Source organism: Typopeltis vanoorti, chromosome 16 (genome assembly GCF_054136105.1).
Source record: "Typopeltis vanoorti isolate ZY-2024b chromosome 16, IOZ_Tvanoo_1.0, whole genome shotgun sequence".
Taxonomy (NCBI): domain Eukaryota; kingdom Metazoa; phylum Arthropoda; class Arachnida; order Uropygi; family Thelyphonidae; genus Typopeltis; species Typopeltis vanoorti.
Genome location: NC_143564.1, coordinates 67,056,272 through 67,076,171, shown reverse-complemented (window position 1 = coordinate 67,076,171; position 19,900 = coordinate 67,056,272). Strand labels below are relative to the sequence as shown.

General features: G+C 36.8%; 1 protein-coding gene across 1 annotated transcript in view; it reads right to left on the bottom strand.

Moving 5' to 3' along the window:
* EndoA (SH3 domain containing GRB2 like, endophilin-A) overlaps positions 1-19,900 on the bottom strand; it is a 337,766-nt gene that overhangs the window by 270,067 nt on the left and 47,799 nt on the right. Inside the window, exon 5 of the mRNA XM_090406594.1 lies at positions 12-146. Coding sequence (XP_090262720.1) covers positions 12-146 — 135 coding nt within the window. The remainder of the gene's footprint in view (positions 1-11; positions 147-19,900) is intronic.

Below are 19,900 nucleotides of genomic sequence, written 5' to 3'. Positions count from 1 at the left end.
ATTTTAATTACCAAAAGCAGATTCTTCTCCGAGATCCTTGCCATATTTCACCATTATTTCGCCTAGAGTACCTTCAGCTTGAGGATATGCGTGGCTTTTAGTTCCACCACGAAATTTAGAGCTTACCATCAGTTTGGTTCTGGATGCTAAAACAGAGATACCAAAAAATAAATTTTAATCAAAACAAAAAAAAAAAAAAAAAAAAAGAAGAAAAGAATCTGTCCCCCTCTCTCTCACACACACACACGTTTTGCAGACAAATCATTACAATTATTAATTATAATAATTTTTTGAGTGTGAACTTTGTTATCAAAAAATTTGTTTACAAAGTATACCGTTAGATAAACTGATAACAAGGTATGTATGAACATGAACATTACTAGAAGACTGGTTGGTTGGTTTCTGGTTTACTGGCACAAGGACAGCAAAGATCATAGTTCACTATTATAGAGCTGCATAAAAAGTAATAAAAAATAAATAGCTCAATAAATAACATTATGTAAAACTGGTGGTAAGGCTTATACACTGGCTCATACACAAGTATGGAATTATTAAAACTTATATAACAGAGCTAAATTAATCAGTTCAGATAACTGTTCCTACCATATCCAAACCATATTAAAAATCCAAATCCACACACCCTCTCCCCCTAAGAACAGACACCACACCAAAGCTCTCACTATTCCACATATCCAAAAAACTAAAAAAATCTTTAAAAAATAGAATTTTTCAACCACTTATGGATCACATAAAAAATTAGCATCTATTATCTGCTCAGCCAAAGCCCTGCCAGGTTTTCATCAGATCCCTTGGCCTGATAAACACCTGGTTGCAACCTATCCTACCATGTCCAAACAGCCAACATCAGAATTTCTGAATATAAGAACTGTATCTGTTTCCATCATTATGGCCACTCAGGACATGCTGATAATGCTTTGGACACCTGCCATTGGTTAATATACTGGAAGAAAGATACTCTACTCCATCACTGCAAATATAATACAAAAGGCTTTTCCTTGAATCTCTTTCCGCCTTAATAAGATTGCAAGAAACTGCTCCAAATTTGGGAAGCTCACATCCTTCATACTAACAAGCAAGAATGCCCAATTTAGCTTATTGGGGCCACTATTTAGGACTTTAGGCCTACTCTCAGGTGATTATGCTTCATCTTTATTACTTAGTGTAGTGCTTGCATGTATCTTATATTTTGTTCCTTGATAATGGCAATTTGACTTTGCCAAAATACTGGAAGTATTAATTAAATTTATTTTAGTAAATATATTAGTCTATATAATTTCCTTAAAAATTACAGTTATGTTATATAAAAGAAAACAAAATTAAAAAAATTCAGTAATGCCATATCTACATATAAATTACATTTATGATTTATATGTCATCATCATCAAATAGATGCCATGTACCCTCAAGGGATGTACAGGATATGATAGTACTACATGAAAAAAATTACATCATTGCTAACTTCCTATCTACAATTTTCCTCCAAATCAGTCTGTTACTTGTCAAGACTCAAACATTATCAGATCTTATATTTCTATCGTTTAAGGCACTTTGTACCGTATCAATCCACCTATATCTTGGTCTTCCTCTGGACCATTTTCCTGCCAACCTGGCAGAGAACACTTGTTTTGCTAATCTTTCTTCACCCATTCAGTTTAAGTGACCATACCACACAAGACCAGCTCTGCTAATACATTCCTGGATGCTGACAATGTCAAGTTCTTTCCTAATATTCTCGTTTTTAATATGATATTGCCACTGATGCCATCGTTCACGCCTTTAATCTTTCTCAGGACTCTCATATCTGCAGTCTCTAGTCTTTGGTCAAGTTTTACTTCTGACCCAGCTCTCAGATCCATAAGTTAAAACTGGTTTGAACACTGTCTTTTATTAATTGCTAATTTAGCATTCTGACTAATTTCTCTCTTATTCCATATGAATTTATTCAGTTGATTTCCCACCATACCAGCGTTGCTGATTCTGTTGTCTATTTCCATATTTAATTTACAATCTTCACTAAAAATCGTGCCTAAGTAGCTGAATTGTTTTACTTCTTCCACAAGTTCTCCATTCACAACACAGTTGACATTTTCAATGATTCTGCCTATTTTCATTGCCTTTGTCTTTTTATTGCTGACCTTCATTCCATATCTATTACAACAGTTATTCAATTTAGTCAGAGAATCTTGCAGACTTGTAGCGGATTTATTTAGAAGTATAACATCATCAGCATAAAGCAAAGAGCTGACATTAACATCTCTAATTTTGATATCATGTTTAATACCACTTTTCTTCATAATGTGATCCATATAGATAATGAATAACAGAAGGGATAATGTACATCCTTGTCTTGCACCAGATTTAACATTAAACCATCTCCCTGTACTTCCTTCAATTCCAACTGCTGATTTCAACTCAAAGAAAGACTAAGTATTGCTTGATATAATGCCCCATTGACACCATATAACTGTAGCGTATTGAATAGCTTCTCTCTTGGCACCTTGTCATATGCCTTTTCCAAATCGACAAAACTTAAATACAGATCTTTGTTATATTCCCATGCTTTCTCGACTATTTGTCGTAAAGTGAAGATCTGATCCTGACAGCCTCGATTTCGCCTTAATCCAGCTTGTTCTTCACCCAGCTTTTCTTCCACAATTCTTCTCAACCGTTTCTCAAGTATACTTGCATAGATCTTGCCAGGAACACTCAGTAGGGAAATACCTCTGTAACTATGAGAGCTCTACTCCAATCATCAGGAATTCGTCCCTCTGTCCAGGCTTTCTGAACTATGCAGTGCAGCCACTGTAAGACTTTTATACCACCATACTTCAGCATTTCTGGTTGAATATCATCTCCTCCTGATGCCTTTCCACATTTCAAGCCTCTGATGGCTTTTTCTACTTCAAGTATGGATATGTATTCCTGACTGCATGCCTGGTCAGTGTTTTTTACCACTGTGCTGTCATCACTGCTTGTTTCATTTAGCAGTTTTTCAAAGTAATTACTCCATACTTCAAGGATATCTTTTATTCCAGTTTTCATGTCACCTTTATCATCTCTAACTCCTTTTACAGCACTCTTTCCAACATTCCTAAGCTTCTTCAACAACCTTCAGAATATTTTCCCACCTTCTTGATATTTGTTTTCTATATTCTTGCCAAAGTCCTCTCATGACTTTTGTTTAGCTAGTTTTACACAGTGTTAAGCATTCTTGCATTTGTCTCTGTATTCTCTAAGAGCACAAGCTGACTTATTTGCCAGGAACTTTTGATAGGCTTTCTTCTTTTCTTTCACTGCCAATTTAATTTCCTGTGTGCACCATGGAGTTCTAATTTTTCTATCCTTGCAGACAACTTCCCCACGTGCCTCTCTAGCTGAATCAATCAGGGCTTTCTTCAAGGCTTTCCACTGAATCTCCAAGGTTTGGTTCCTGTTCTCAAACTCTTTCATTTTCTTTTCAATAATCTTTCTGTATTTTAGTCTACAGTTCACATCTGAGAGCTGCTCAACTTTTATTCGCTTTACAACTTTCTTAGATGTTATTCTTTTCAATATGAAATTCAATTTTATCCTGCTCAAGACTAAACAGTGATCACTTCCAATTTCAAATCCTCTGTACACTCTGGTGTCCTGCACCAGGAAGAAAACATCACTATCAACAATAACATAGTCAATGAGACTTTTCTTATTCCTTGCCTCTTCTCTCCATGTGAATTTGTGCACATGTTTATGTTGGAACATGATGTTAGTAATAACCAGTCCATGACCTGAGCAGAAATCCAATAAATATTTGCCATTATTATTAGCTTTGCTCTTTTCTCCAAATTTTCTCAAAATATTTTTGTATGCCTCACAATCATTTCCTACTCTGCTATTTAGATCCCCAACAAGGACCAACTTTTCCTTTTTCATTGTGTCAGTTGCTTTTTCTAAAGCCTCAATAAATTCCTCCACTTTTATCTTAGTAGAACCTTCTGTGGGACCATAGGCACAAATAAGTCTCATTGTCCAGTTCCCCATTCTCATATTTGCCCACATTACGCTACTTGAGACTGAACTGACATTCAAGAAGATTAGCCTCTCATTTTGTGTTGAATACTATGGCTACGCCTTCTTTTCCTTGATTGTCATTGCCTGAATATAACATTTTGTATTTATTGCTCAGAAAGATCTCACCAGTTTTTGTCTTTTTTGTTTCAGTCACCCCTATTATGTCGATCTGGTAGTTATCAAATTCCTCAGCTAGCTCCATTTCTTTTCCATTCAGGCTTCTTATGTTGATAGTACCGATCTTTAACTCTGGTGATGTTGAGCTGGGGTGTGTTTTCAGATTTGTTCCAGTAGCTGACTTTTCGCTGTTTGTCCTGGTTCCCTGGCGAAAACAACGGGGGATAACCGGGTGACACTGCAGCTGGCATGAAATTTTGTCATGTTGTACCATCATTTTTTTATTTTAATTTAACCAATAAGAATAATACAATTTGGTCGGCTAAATCCCAAATTGCCAGCCCATTTTTGTTCGTTCAGTATCCAAGTAGATACCCAACAGGGTGCACCACGAGAAGGTGAGGATTGGACATTAGGTCAGAAGCCCTGGTCGATTCTCCGCATTCCTTTAAAGGCTATGTGGAGGTCTCCTCTCAGTTATACAGCTTTGACCCTTAAGCACCCCATGATTTATATGTAGACATTGCAAACATTGCATTCCTTCTAGAATAGTGACTGCTTCATGAGCATGTCCATCTTCAGTTCTGCTCTTATGAATAATAGCGAAATTATTTAAGATGGAGTCCTCACTGAATTTTAAATGCCTCCTGCAGAAAGAAACTGATATGTTTGTGTTTCTGCAGAAGAACCTTGATATCGTTAATATTTTGGCTAAATCTGAGACAGATTCACTGTAAGAATTTCACTATTTTTATGGCCTTATAGAGAGATTTCCAAGACAGTGAAAGCTTACTTTTGTCTGGCTTGCATTTGTCAACAATTTTGGGGGGTTTGGATGGCGATGTCCATCTCGAGGGATACATGGTGCATAGTGTTTGTAGAGAACTCCTGAACAGATAAGTATTATTTTGAGTAATAATTGGTAAATTTGCCTGAATTACATAGTATATTATTTACTTTTCGTATCTTAGCATGTCTGGGTGATTATTGTGTGTTTCTGAGTATTTTAATTAGTAAATTGATAGATTCGATGATTTGTGCACATTGCCCAACGAAGAGAAATACAAAGATAGCGTCCAGGTCACGAATTCTCAAAAACTTCAATCTAAAAAGTGAGAATGAAGGTAAACATACAGAACAGATGAATGAATTAACAGAAAATAAAAATGATGAGACTGATGCAATGAGTGAGATCGCACGGTTATGCAGAGTGACACACAGGGCAAATTGGCAGCTGGAGCGTTGGCATCCTTTATCCGCTCTACCAAAGAGCGACCATTTCCCCTAGACCTACCTGGTGTATACCAGGTCCCTTGCAGCTGCAAATTGTCCTACTTTGGCAAAACAGGCAGGACAGCAAATATCAGGATTTCAGAACACAAAGACTACATCCGGTTTCACCAGTACAGCCACTCTGGGCTGGCAGACCATGCCTTAGATACCCACCATAGACTTCGTTGGAAGAAAACTAAAATAATACACCGCAGCAAGTTTAAGTACGAAAGATTATTCAAGGAATCATCAGCAGCTCTAAAAAAACGTTCCAAACCTCAACAAATTTGGGATCATGAAACTTCCCCAAATTTGGGAGACTTACATTATGAGAACTTCAGCCCAACAGCCAAGACAACCAAATTAGCCTGCCAAAGGGCACCATTAGGACTTTAGGAACAATATTAGTTTCTTGCCTTCTTCCTCATTTGCTTTTGTTAGTGCCTGTGTGCACATACCATATTTTTATGTTCCTGAAGATGGCAACGTGACGTTGCAGAAATATAGAAGTTATTCGTTAAAGTTGCCTTTAATAAATATCCTTCATATGCGTTGTTAATTCCCTAAGCTAATTACCAGTTATGTATGACCAACGTATAAACCTTGCTACTAGAATCCTTATTAAGATTCAAGCAAAACCAAGAGACCAAGCCCTTATACAGACATACGTGCCAACAACAAGATACCATGATATGGAAACAGAAGAAGTATATGACCAGACTGAAGAACTGATGAGAGTAAATGATCACGAAAAACCTGATCTCGATGGGAGATTGGAATGCAGTTGTTGAAGAGGGAGAAGAGGAGAAGAATATTGGTCAATTTGGACAGGCCAACAGAATGGCAGAGGAGAAAGATTCATCAAATTTTGTAAAAGCCACAACCTAACAATAGCAAATACACTATTTCAACAACAAAAAAGAAGAAGACGCAGATGGAATGCACCAGGTTACACAGAACGATATCAATTAGACTACATAATCATCATAACCAGATGAAGAAATGTTAAAGTTATCCTGAAGCAGATGTGAACACACTGACCATATCCCACTCATGACAAATCATTTATGATTGAAGAAATCATGCATAAACAAACCATACAAAAGAAATGGTATAAATGCCTGCAAAGACTTAGAGAAGACAGAAAAATTAATAAATTCCCAGAAGACACATGGAAAAGAAATTAATGAAACATGAGAATCTAAAGAGAGAAATAAAGTTGCAAAAAAACACTAATACAATATAAGCCATGGATCATTGGAGAGATATTTGAACTAATGACAAAGAAGAAAGCACAAAAAGGAGTACAGAAAATATAGAAACACGGTGAGCAGAGAAACCAAGAAAGCAAAAGAAAAATGGATTGAACAGATATACAAGGCAATCGATATAAAGATGAATAGAAATAACATTGAATGCATATAATTATTATTATTATGTGACACCTCCAGGGAGTCCAAAGACTCATTGAGGGAGGGTACCCACTCCACAACTCTCCATCTTCACCAACTTCCACTAACTGCAACTACACCAATGCCATCTGCCGCCGACCACCACTCGTATTTCCACAGACATTCACAAACATCCACGTCCACAGCGGGATTCGAAGCCACAGCCTTTTGGCTAGAGAGCAGATACGCTAACCACTCAGCCAATATAATGATATACAAAAACAATTTAGAGATAAGATACAGACACTGAGTGTGATCAAGTAAGGATGGAAAAGTGCGAATCGAAGATGATGAAATAATGTAAAGATGGGTACAACACATTGAAAAACTTTATAGAGGAGAGAAATTAGATAAATCACTCCCAGAGGAAGAAAAGCAGGTAGAGAAAGATGAGAAAGGACCACTCCTCTTGAAGTCAGAATTTGATAAGGATCGTAAAGAAATGAAACTGTCTAAAGCAGTGCTTCCCAAACTTATGGATGTAAAGGTCCCCTTGGAAAAATTTAAATATTTCACAGCCCCCATCGAAAAAAAAAAATCATAATACAGACATATATTATTATAATATTTATTGTATTTACAGGGTGTTCGGGATAAATTTGACAGTTTCGTAAGGAAAAAGAAAATCTTCTTTGTATCTATTAAATTTAATGAATTGACAAAAAAACATTACAGGCAGAGTTAATTACAATACTATCAACAAGATTTACTCAAAATAACCACCATTAGCATCGATCACAGCTTCAATTCTGCTTCGGAACCTCGAACAAGCTGATGCTACAGTCTCCCTGGGAAGGGCCGCAAAAGCTGTTTTAATTTTATCCATTAACTGGGCTTTTGTATTACTGGAAGTGCGATTGGTGTCTTCTTCAACTGCGCCCCATACAAAATAATCCATGGGGTTAAGGTCTGGGGAGTTTGGACTGGTGAAGTCGTAGAAATTTTCAGACAACCATTTTTGACTTTTCCCAGAGGTGTGGCAAGGGGCCGAATCCTGCTGCCATACATACGGCTTACCATTGGCTACCCTTGTTATCCAGGGCTTGACTACAGTTAGCAACTCCACGAACAAAGCCCGAATTCCAATGCCAGGGTTCTTCAACACCTGTTCCTGCAGATTTGCGAGGAATTCTGCTGTACGAACGCAATCAGATCGTCTGCTAGGGATCTTTCTTCTTGCTACATCCTCGTAGTCACCATTGCAAGTCTCTAGTTCATGCCTGATTGTTTTTACTGTATTCAGGGAGCATTGGGCAGCAGTCGTAATATCCTTATTTTGATGGCGGGCACGAATCATCATGATACAAGTTATTCTCTTCCATGATTCAGGTGGGTTCCAGCTATCCATCCTTTCTGACATCTTGTATATGAATGAAGAAGGGTCCAAACTTTTAAATGAAGAGAAGTGTGTGTTAATACATGTAACTTACGGAAAAATATAATTAATTATAAATATGTCAAATTTATCCCGAACACCCTGTATATTCAATACTAAACATACACAGCGAATATTGCAAAAATCAAATGCAAATATTACATTTTTAGCATCTTATATACACATTTGGTATGACACACTTAGTCTTAAAACATTTTAAATTTGTTTTCATTATTTCACGGCCCTCTCAACAAAACTAACTGCCCCCAAGGGGGCTGCGGCCGACAGTTTGGGAAGTGCTGGTCTAAAGCACCAGGAATATACCAAATCCCAGGAGAATTTTTACAAGCACAAAATATGAATTATATAAAATGATCAATCAAATGTACACAACTAGAGAAATCCCAACAGATTTTGAGAAAAGCATTATGTTAGCAATTGCAAAAAAAGCCCAGGCACAAGCATGCAAAGATCACTGAATGTTAAGCCTATTATCTCACAGTCTTAAAATCCTAACTAGAATTATCTAGTGCTGTACTGAAAGAAAAATAAAAGAACACTTACTTGATGACCAATTGGCTTCAGAAGGAATAGAGGGACAAAAGAAGCTAGCTAGCTATACTACCTCTCTGACTGATCACAGAAAAATCACTTAGCATAAACACACCCATACTCATAGCATTCAATGATAAAGAGAAAGCTTTTGAGAACATTGACTGGAACTCTTCCTCACCAATGACCTTTCCAAATACACAGTGAATGTAGTGAGTTCCCCCCCCCCGGTAATTCCAACCACAATCTACTGCTAATCTCCTCCCCCATGCAACAACAGAACAATAGTTACACAGCCACTCCCATACAATAGTAGTTTGGCATTATAACAGTGCCAAGTGGTCAGCCTCCGTGACGTCTATGCCTCATTCCCATGGTTGGATTATTGTTTCTGTTCTTCCAATCCAAACATATGTACCAAATGTATCACTAAAGCAATCCTCACTGGCATGGAAACATGCAATCCTCACTGGCATGGAAACATACATTCCCCACACTTCTCTGAACCCTCCATCCCCTAACTAAACCATGGTTTTCCAAAAGATGTGCCAAGGCTGCAAGGCTGTACAAATGAAAATCAAGCTAAACACAACTGGCTTACATTAAGAACTCCATCCTCCTTCAATGCTTATACCCAGTGATGAGCTATGGAACTTTTAACAAAGGACTCGCATCGTCGAGCAAAAAAAAAAAAATATTTCACACAAAAAAACGCTTATTAATACAGCTGGTGTACAAATGCCAATCAACCTGTAAAGGCTATCATTTTTCAACAAATATTTCATGATCTAAACATGAAATATTTGCACACAGTCATTTGCATTAATTTATCTTACATAAGAAAAACATTTTTTAACTATCAAAATATAATAAGAATAAAATCTTGTATAATCGCACATATGAAATAGTCCACATTTTTTATAAACAAAATAAATTTCTTTTGTTTGCAATAGAAGTTTTTATGACAAACAATCTATGAGTAATAAATAAATATTATCTAAACACCATAATATTGAGGTATGTTATATTTCTCTTTTGTTTTTATACTTCAAGTGATAATCAACAGTACCAATCAATGGGCATTATTTTATAGTCCTATTTATTTATATGCGATTACCAAAAGTGAATTCTTATTTGTAAAATGGTAGTAACAGTAACTATATTTTATTTAATAAAATCACTTTGTTAGGTTACCGCATGAGTTTTTCGCTTAATATATTTCAAAAAATTATGGTTTTTTTTTCTTTTTTTTGAAAAAATAAAAAAGTAAACAAGAAGAACAAAGGGCTCACAAATTTGAGAAAAATTTAACAAAGGGCTCGGGTGAGCCCCTTAGAGTTCACCACTGCTTATACTCAAGCCCGAACAAAACAGAATTTGAATGGACAAAAAGCAGGAAACTTGCAGCCTGGCCAAATGACAGCTGTGCCTTTTTTTCTCTTGCCAAAGCAATTGGTTGTAACTTTTGCCCAACACTATTCCCACCCCTAATCAGGTTACAGGAAAGTTCACCGAAAAACAATTCATCGAAAGACAATTTATCGAATGCAATTAATTAAATGACAATTCATCGTAAAAGCAATTAACCGAATAAACAATTCATCGAAAAAACAATTCGCTGAAACATTTTTGATGAATTCTTTCATAATTCATCGAAAAGTAATTTTTCTTGCAAACTACAGTTTAAAAGTATTCGATAACAATACTTAACGTTACTCAAGATACAAACAACATATGGAAGTGGTCAATGAAACAGAATAATTATTTCTTTGCATTTTATAACATTTTATGTAAGTGTATATACTGCTTCATTGAGCAGATAGCAATTTATCTGTATGGAACAAATTTCATTCTACCAAATTTTGTCATAATAACACTAGTTAGACTGAAATTAAAACTTACATATATATCTTAACTGTAAAAATTTCATTAAATTTCATTCAGCCAGAGCAAAATTACTAATATCATTTCGAAACTTCTTTGCAGTTTCTTGTATTGGTGACTTCTGCAAATTACACTATGTCAGAGAGTTATTGTAATACATGATTTCGACGCATTGTTTCTTTGTAGCTCCGAATAGGGCTTGCATAGTTCAGTCGGTACGAAGCCCTTTAATTAGAAAGACCTGGGTTAGAATCCCATATACAACGAGCATAATTTTTATCAGTCCTCTTCAACTGACGATGAGTCAGCAGGCTTAATACGGAGATGGCTGAACTTTTCCGCTGAGTTCCATGAACACAAAATAATATGGACATCAAACAGTTATCGGACATGAAAGACAATACTTTTTCCTTGGATTATCTCCAGAGTCTTTGGGGTGTTTTGGGCTGGTATTTTTTTGTCGAGGATCATGGCATGCACTGCATCGATGTTTTCAGGTGTGATCTCTGTGGAAGGTCTCTCTGACCTGGAAGCATCCATGTCTCAGGATGCCCAGCATTCAACTTGGCCACCAATCTAGCAATTGTTGGTTATAGTGGGGAACACAGTTCCCTAAAATCTCACACAAAGTTTGATGAATCTCAGTTGAGAACTTTTCTTGCAGCAAGAAAAACGTGAGCCTGCACATGTGTCTTCGAATTTCTTCAAAATCTCTAACATGTCTTCTTACATATCCTAAATAAAAAAAGAATAAATTATTATGAATTAAGGAAACATGGACGTTAAAGGGTTTAAGATATGTACTTCCTTTTGGTTTATATTAGTTGCTTTAATATCATTTTTGCTCTAGGTGTTTATCAGAACTTTTCAGTCCCCCCCACCACCACCACCACCACCATACAGCTTCATATGTTCAACTGATCCTTGGGACACACTACTAGTGACTTCTTCTTTTGGGATATCGTGCCTCCATACCCATCTTGCTGATATATGTTGGACAGCCAATCTCTAGTCGAGTGCACTAATGCATTATCCAATCCCATCTGTTCGACTTTAAATGGCAGTTTATTATTTGGCAATCTATCATAGGATTTAGCAAAATCTAAATATATCACGCATCTTATTTTCTCAATTTACCTGTCTGGCTATTGTAATAAATTACTATATTGCTAAAACACGATTCTTTAGTAAACCCATGACGTTCATCAATGAGGATACCTCAAGACACATGGTGATATATCAACAAGTCCTAGATGCTGATTGATAGAGTTTGCTCAATTCCTCGTGTGTATATCTCTCACTCACCATTAGTGTTCCTCCTCCCTCCCCACTGACCTCAAGTTAATTCAGGATGTTTTTTTTCACAAGGATCAAATACCTTTATGAAATGTTCGTTTAACATCTCTACTATATCCGTCTCAGTGGATATCATTCACTGCAAACAGTTAGCTAGTTAAAATAATTTATATCGCCCCGAAAAAATCTATCAAAAAAAAAAAAAAAAAAAAACACGCACGCACATCTTCACTCCACATGCATTTAACTCATTTTTCGGTGAACTGTATTTTCAACAAATTGTGATTTTTCGATGAATTTTTTTTTCAGATCAATTGTGTTTTCGATTAACTGCTGATCGGTGAATTGCTTTTTCGATGAACTGTTGTTCGATGAAATAATTTTCAATGACTTGTTTATTCGGTGAATTGACTTTTCGATAAACTGTCTTTCGATGAACTCTCCGGATACCCCTAATCATACCCCAGATGGCTCTATTGCATCATCACTCACAGAAAAAGCCAATCACCTGGCTTCACGCTTTGCCTCCAATGCATGCATAACTGACAATGGTAAATGCCCCCCCCCCACCATTCCAGCTGCCCAACATACAGTATCCCCCTATATCCTTTTGCCAGAAAGAGATCAGAAACCTACTAGGAGACTTTTTTGTATCTAAATTAGATACAAAAAAGTCTCCTAGCCTCAATGGCATTCCTCCAATTGTCCAGCAGGTTTGTGCATCAGAACTGACTCCAATCCTATGCCACTTGCACATACTCCACTGGTATCTATCCCACAGCCTGGAAATTGGCTTATATTCAACTCATTCTCAAGAAGGGTGACAAATCACTTCCATCTAACTACCACCCACTCACCTTGGTCCTATCTAAAGTGATGGAGAAAACCAATTCCCAACTCCCCCAGTTATTAAATGACCACCAGTATGGATTCCATCACTGCTGATCAACAGGAGATCTACTCTCATATATCACCCATCTCTGGATAAATGCCGTGGAGAACTTGGGCAAATCTTAAGTGGTTGCACTTGATATCTACAAAGCTTTTGACCGGGTCTGGCACAAAGGCTTGCTAAGCAAGCTCTCATCATTTGGACTGTCTGCAGTTGAACCGCTGGCTTTCTATCTGGATGCACACTATGTGTGATGATAGACGGTTCCTTATCCTCTCCACCAAACTAATGCTAGGGTTCCACAAGGTTCTGTTCTCTTACCAACCCTCTTCCTTCTGTATATCAATGACTATTCCAGTTGACTTCCAACCCAATACACAGTTTTACAGATGATAGCACATTGCACTCCTCCCTTTTATTTAATAAATCTTACTCTACATAACTCACCTCAACCTACAGAACATCAAACACCATTGCCCACAGTTCTGATCGCCAAGCCATCCTGCAATGGGGCTTAGATAACCTTGTCAATTTCAATGCTAATAAAACCCAGTTCTCACAAAAAAAGAATCATTTTCCCCCAGTATTATTTTTGATAACACTCAAATTTCGAGACAATGCAAAATTTCTCTTCTTGGAATTACCCTGACATCAAGCCTCTCCTGATATAAACACATCGCAACCATTGCATCTTCAGCTTCCAAAAATCTAGGATTTCTTTTTCACTCAAGATATTGCTTCATCTCTGAACAGCTGTTGACCTTAAACAAATCACAAATCTGCCTAGCTATCAAATACTGCTCTCACATTAAGAGTGAGGCTCCTAAAAGCTTCCTCAAAATGCTTGACTCAATACAGAGGAGAGCAATTAGATTGATAAATGACCCATCTCTTACCAACTCACTCCCCCACTTTCACAGACGTTTAGTCTCTGCAACTTGTGTATTCTATAAATATTTCCATGGCAAATGTTCATCTGAAATAGCATCAATAATTCTGGTGCTCATTACTAAGCCTGCTGGAACATGTACAGTTGCTGCCCGACATCCATTCACACTACACCTTGAAACCCACAGAATAAGTTTCTTTTCCTCCTCTTTCATCCTGCTACTGCTGTACAATGGAATAGTCTTGCCTCTGACTTCTTTATTTCCCAAGGGATACAATATACAGGCTTTTAAATCAATGCCCATATTGATTTGATGTTGATAGGCTCAGCATTAAAAAAGGCTTGGCCTTGTAATGGTTCGTCTCCTGAACTACAGCCTTAGTGCAGAGATGACACTTCATGACACATTAAGTCAAGATACCACCTCTGCACGTGACTGCCCAGCTTCCAGTCGTTCAACAGTCTCCCATGTCAAAGAATCATCGAAAAAATGATTTGCCATCCTGAAGGTATTGGAGATGTAGCTAACTCAACAAACAAGCCAAAAGGAATAAAGTGATGTGGTAACAACACGTTTTTATAAGAATGAGTAATTTGCATTGCATACAAATCCACTGAGTGTTATATCAATTTCTACTGGATCCTCAAAATTTGAATGACAGAATGTTTATTATAGCATATATTCACCTTCAGAAACACTTAAAAATAAGATATTCATGAAAAACAGTTTGTTTTGTTAATTTTGTTGATCAGCATATTTCATCCTGTAATTGGTATATTTCTTGAAGGCTGATCAGTACTATAATGACTTGTATATATCTTTAAGGTTTTATAGTTTCATTTCTTTTTAATTTGTTTTGCCCATCAAATTGCAGCAATATGGATGTGTATAATTTCCCCTAATTTTTCTGAGCAGTCTTCCTAAGCCTATTTCAACATTTATCATGTCTACTTTATGCATAAAGTTAGAATCGGTATGTGTTCAAATTTTTGAATAGGATGCTATATTCTGCATCTGAAAATAGAATGAGCAGAGTGACTGTAACTACAGCCTTAGTGCTGAGATTACACTTCCACCAGATATGAGAAGTGAGCAAAACAGCTGGTAGTGGAGGCACAAATGATTTGATTGGTAAGAAGGAATATGTAAGATTGGATATCAGTAGGTTGCTGAGAACAGTAAAAGATGATGGCATGGTAGGAAAAGTATTCAATGAGTTGCCCAGATGTGATTGAGGATATGAGCAAAGATTATGGTGGTATGATGCAGGGAGTCAATAGTGGCAATGGTTTTGAAGCAATAAGTGCAAGGTAGACAGGATGAAATATTTAGTTCAGTTTTGCTATAGACCTGGCAAACTAGTCTGGTTGTGTGTGGAGAAAGGAGCTCATTTTGTGTACATATGGAATCAATATGAAGGAAAGATGGAGCTGTATAAGAGAGAGGACTCCAATTAAATTGATATGGTGCAAGTCAGCTGTAGAACCTGTTGCTAGAAAAGGGCAATGACTGAGGTGAATGAAAGAGCTGAGGAAGACACAGGAGATGTGGAAGAGCACTGAACAGAAAAGGAGTGCTTGTGAATGGAGAAGTGAGTGGCATGAGAGGACAATGAGAGAAAGAGAATGAACATAAGATAGACAGGGAAATGGGTGAGGGATTCAGGATAGGCAGGAGAAACTGCGTGAGAAGCGTGGATGATAGATACAGAAGTGGATGTATCCATTCACTTCCGGATTCATCCGTCACAAGACAGGATTGAGATGGTCGGAGATGTGAGAACATTTAGATCTGAAGAGAAAAGAAAGATCAATGATGATAGGCAGGAATGCCTGGGGGGGGGGGTATGGAGGCATCACATCCAAAAAGTAGTGGTGGTGGAACTTTATAGAACAAGGAAATTGTTGAGTTGATAGAATTATCAAAATAAGTGAGATGTGATTGGATGAGGATGACATCCTGACAGGAGTAGAGATGGAGAGATGTTTTTTGTGAGGATAGGCAGGTCAGAAGGGAAGGAGGAGTGCTGTTGATAGAAACAGAGGAGTTATTCCCATCCAAGGAGAAGATGTAAGGAGTCAATAGTGGCAATGGTTTTGAAGCAGATACAAAGTAGACAGGATGAAATATTTAGTTCAGTTTTGCTATAGACCTGGCAAACTGGTCTGCTAATCAGAAAATGGTGATTTTAGTTATGGTAATATAGATCAGAATGAAATGGCAGTACCTGGGGAACAAAAAGAATGAATTTCTTAAGTTTTTGAAAGACAACTACTTTAGGCATATGCAACAGAGCATAAATGAGGATCAAAGGTCTTGAATTTGATTATCTTACCAAAAGATGTTATTGTAAATCCATTGGCAAATCTTCCTCCAGTTGGTGAAAGTGACCATGAAGTAATTACATGGACAGCAGTCAACCACATGAGGACTTCTATGAGAAAGGGATCTGTGGAACTATAAGGCTGGTGATTATCACAAACTAAGGAGATGGCTTTCAGTTATATCATGGAATGAGGAATTGGATAGAAAAAAAGAATTATTGCCACTTAGGCTCTACTCAGGAATGGTCTGATGGAAGGAATGTCTGAATGCATTCTAAAGGTGAGGAGGTTAAATAAGGTATGCAATGAAATGGATGAATGAAGAGTCAGGCATGCAACTTAGAAGTCATGTGGCTATGGAGACAGCACAAGATGAGTGGTGACAGTAAGTTGTATGAGGAGTACAAAAAACAGATGAGAAAGATGGCTTTGCTTGGTAAAGGTATTAAGAGTGCAGGTATCTAATCGGGCCAAAAAAATCCTAGGGATTTTTTTGGCCAGTAGAAGAAAGAATGGTTTTGGAAGGATGGCACTGATTAGTGAAAATGATAGAAAGGTAACCACTGAGGAGGATACAGTCAAAATGGAAAATGAGCAAATCATAAAGGCATTTTGTTCTTTCTAATGTAATGTCATGTAGAATTTAAATGCAGTGGCGGGGGAGACATTGATGTGGAGTGAGCAGGAAGTACAACAGGAAATGAGTAAACTTGATGTTAACAAGGCTGTTAAACTTGATGGTGCTGTTATACCATCAACTTCTTGAGGGAATGTTCTAGAGTAAGCAACAGCTTTGATTTTAATATGTCTCATACATATTGAATCAAGTTCTAAAGCAGTAGAAAGAGAACAAAATTGTTTTTGTTCATTGGAGAGGTGATAAAACTAAGGGTTTGAATTATAGACCAAATCTGTTTGTATGGAGTTGTGATCTATGTATTAAAGAGGTAAGTGGAGACCAATATTCAGAATTGGGTTGACAACAGCAGTATTTCCTTTGGACAGCATGGATTTGCTAAAGGAAGATTGTGTTTTGGCAATCTTCTTACTTATTATAACAAGGGGTGATGCACACACAGTAGTATATTTAGATTTTGCAAAAGCCTTTGACTGATAAAATTGCCACATGACAAGCTGATAATTAAATTCAACAGATGGGAGTGAGACAATAGATTAGTGCACTGGATTCGATATTGGCAGAGGTATCTATAAATTTTGTACAGGGAAGTCACTAGTGATGTGCCCAAGGGCCTGTTGCTATTAAATTTGTTTGTAAAAGATATTGGGAAAGGCTTGAATGGTGATACACAGTTCTTTGCAGATGATGCAAAGTTGGGAAGAACTATGAGGGCAGAATGGATGTTGCAACCTTGCAGGAGGACTCAAACAGGCTAGGGAAATGGGTAAATGAGTGGGATTACCAGTTCAATGTTGCAAAGTATAAGGTTTTTAAATTTGAGCAGCGAAGATGGGATGCAGAGTCAACAACTGAGGGGATATCTTAGAGGAAGTGGAGGCAATGAGAAATCTAAAGTGATGGTGAATAGGAATTTGAAATTTTAGTGACATTTTCTTAAACCTGTGTGGGCAGCACAACAGATTATGACAATGATGTGAAGGACATTGACATGTAGAAGTAAGGGTGTTGTGATTCCACTGTATAAGGCAATGATCAGATTTACTGTGCACAGATTTGCTTATCTGGTTTTCACAAGGGCTAAGAGATGTTGGATGGGATTCAGAGACGACTGACTAGGGTGGCTTCTGGTTTCTGGAATGTTGAATATGAAAAAAGACTCAGGGAATGCAACTTGCATTCTAGTGGATAAGGTGAGGGGCATAATCAAGACCCTGGAGATACTGACGTGATTTTTCATAGAATGACATTTTTGCCTGTAAATGGGATACATACTCCAGCCAATTTGCTTGTATGTAGGATGAAAAATCAGTTTCTGGGAAGAAAAAGCCTGCTACTTCTGTATGAGATCAAACTTAGATCTTTTCCAATTGAAGGGTGCATACATTATTCTCTATGTAGTTGAATTCAATGTCTATTCAATTTTTTTTTAATTAGAATTCTAACATGATAATTTAGAGGTCATGTGTTTTTACAAGAAGTTAGCATTTTACTAATTGCAGTAAATTAGTAAAATTGAGTGTATACTTCTACCTTTTGCACAAGAAATCAATTTTTATTTCTCTAAAAATGAACACAAGCTAACAGTTTTTATTTTATTAAAAACTTCTTGAAAGCTGTAATTTGTCAATTACAGCTTTTTGAGTTAACAGTATGATGAATGCAAAAAAAAAAAAAAAATTGCTAAGAAAAGAGTGAGTTGTTAGTTTCCAACGACTTTTATTATTACTACAAGAAACCTCCAGGGAGCATATACTCATCTTCAAGGGGAAGCATGTCACACATACCATATCATACCGTCTCATGAATTCATTTATACCATGTGCTCTCACAACCTCCAAAGGCAAGCCATTCCAGTCATGCATCACTCTAGAGAGAAAAATCTAGCTCTCGGCTCTTTCTTCACTGTATTCATTTTCAATTTCCATTGCTGTCCTTTCCCCATTCTCCATAAAATTAAAAATCTCATCAACTGGTCTGTATAACACTTTGAAAAAAGTTTATCACCCCTTTTTCTCCTGTTCACTAGTCTGCAGCAAACACTCTCAATCTACCTCCATAATCTACATTAACAGTCCTGATATCATATGCTATAACACTCTTTTCACAGTATCTTCATCACTCCAAATGAAGTAGTATCAAAGCCTTGTAAAGAGACAAAATGACTTTCTTATTCTTATATGTTGTCAATGTTCATTTCAGCATTGCAATTATCCTCTAAGCTGTATTAATAATATTTGCCATAATGACACCTGAACTTCAACCTCCTATGTAATAAAACTCCAAGATCCTGGTCAGTTTCTTCTAACATATTCCTGCCAATATAATATGCCATTAGATATCTCATTATTCCAAAGTGCATAACTTTACTAACATAGAACCGACAGCCATTTTCACATGCCTACAATCCTAGCTTATTCAAATCATTCTGCAAGTATTGCAGTATCAGTTGCATTCCTGATTATCCTGATGACTATCTTTGCATCATCAGCAAATAGCTGTGTCTCCTGTTAAATCCTTCACAATTCCATTACTTATGATAACTTCACATCAATCACCATAGTATCTCATAATGCATAGTATACTTCCTTTTAGATGTGCATAATACTATAGCATTATGGAAGGATCACTACCGAGGCAGGTTTCAACCTTTGAGGGCTCATCAGTTGGAGCCAAACCCAGGAAGATACCATGATTGAATTAATGCAGAAGTCATGCACGAAGGGTGGTGGGTTTAAAGTTTTGATAAATATTTAGAACAAAAATGATATTAAAGCAACTGATATAACTACAAGAAAAAACATTCCAGACCCCCCCCCTCATATTTCCCATATACAAGTAGTAAAAAGGCATATCACCTTATTATTAAAATATCCTGGATTAGAGAGTGTTGTTGGAAGTTTGTTGATCCATTGTCATTTGAACAATGGACCAACTCATGTTTTTAAGATTACTTCTATGGAAGGAAATAAATTCCCAGTCCTGAGCATACACGAAGAATGAATTAACCACCTGTATATCTTTTAAATATACTGAATCTGAAGAACTTCTGAGTTATTCGTATTATTTTCAATTTTACTTACTTTTACTTCTTTTACTTTTAAAGGCATTTTCACTGATCAGCAGTTGCCCTATAGTC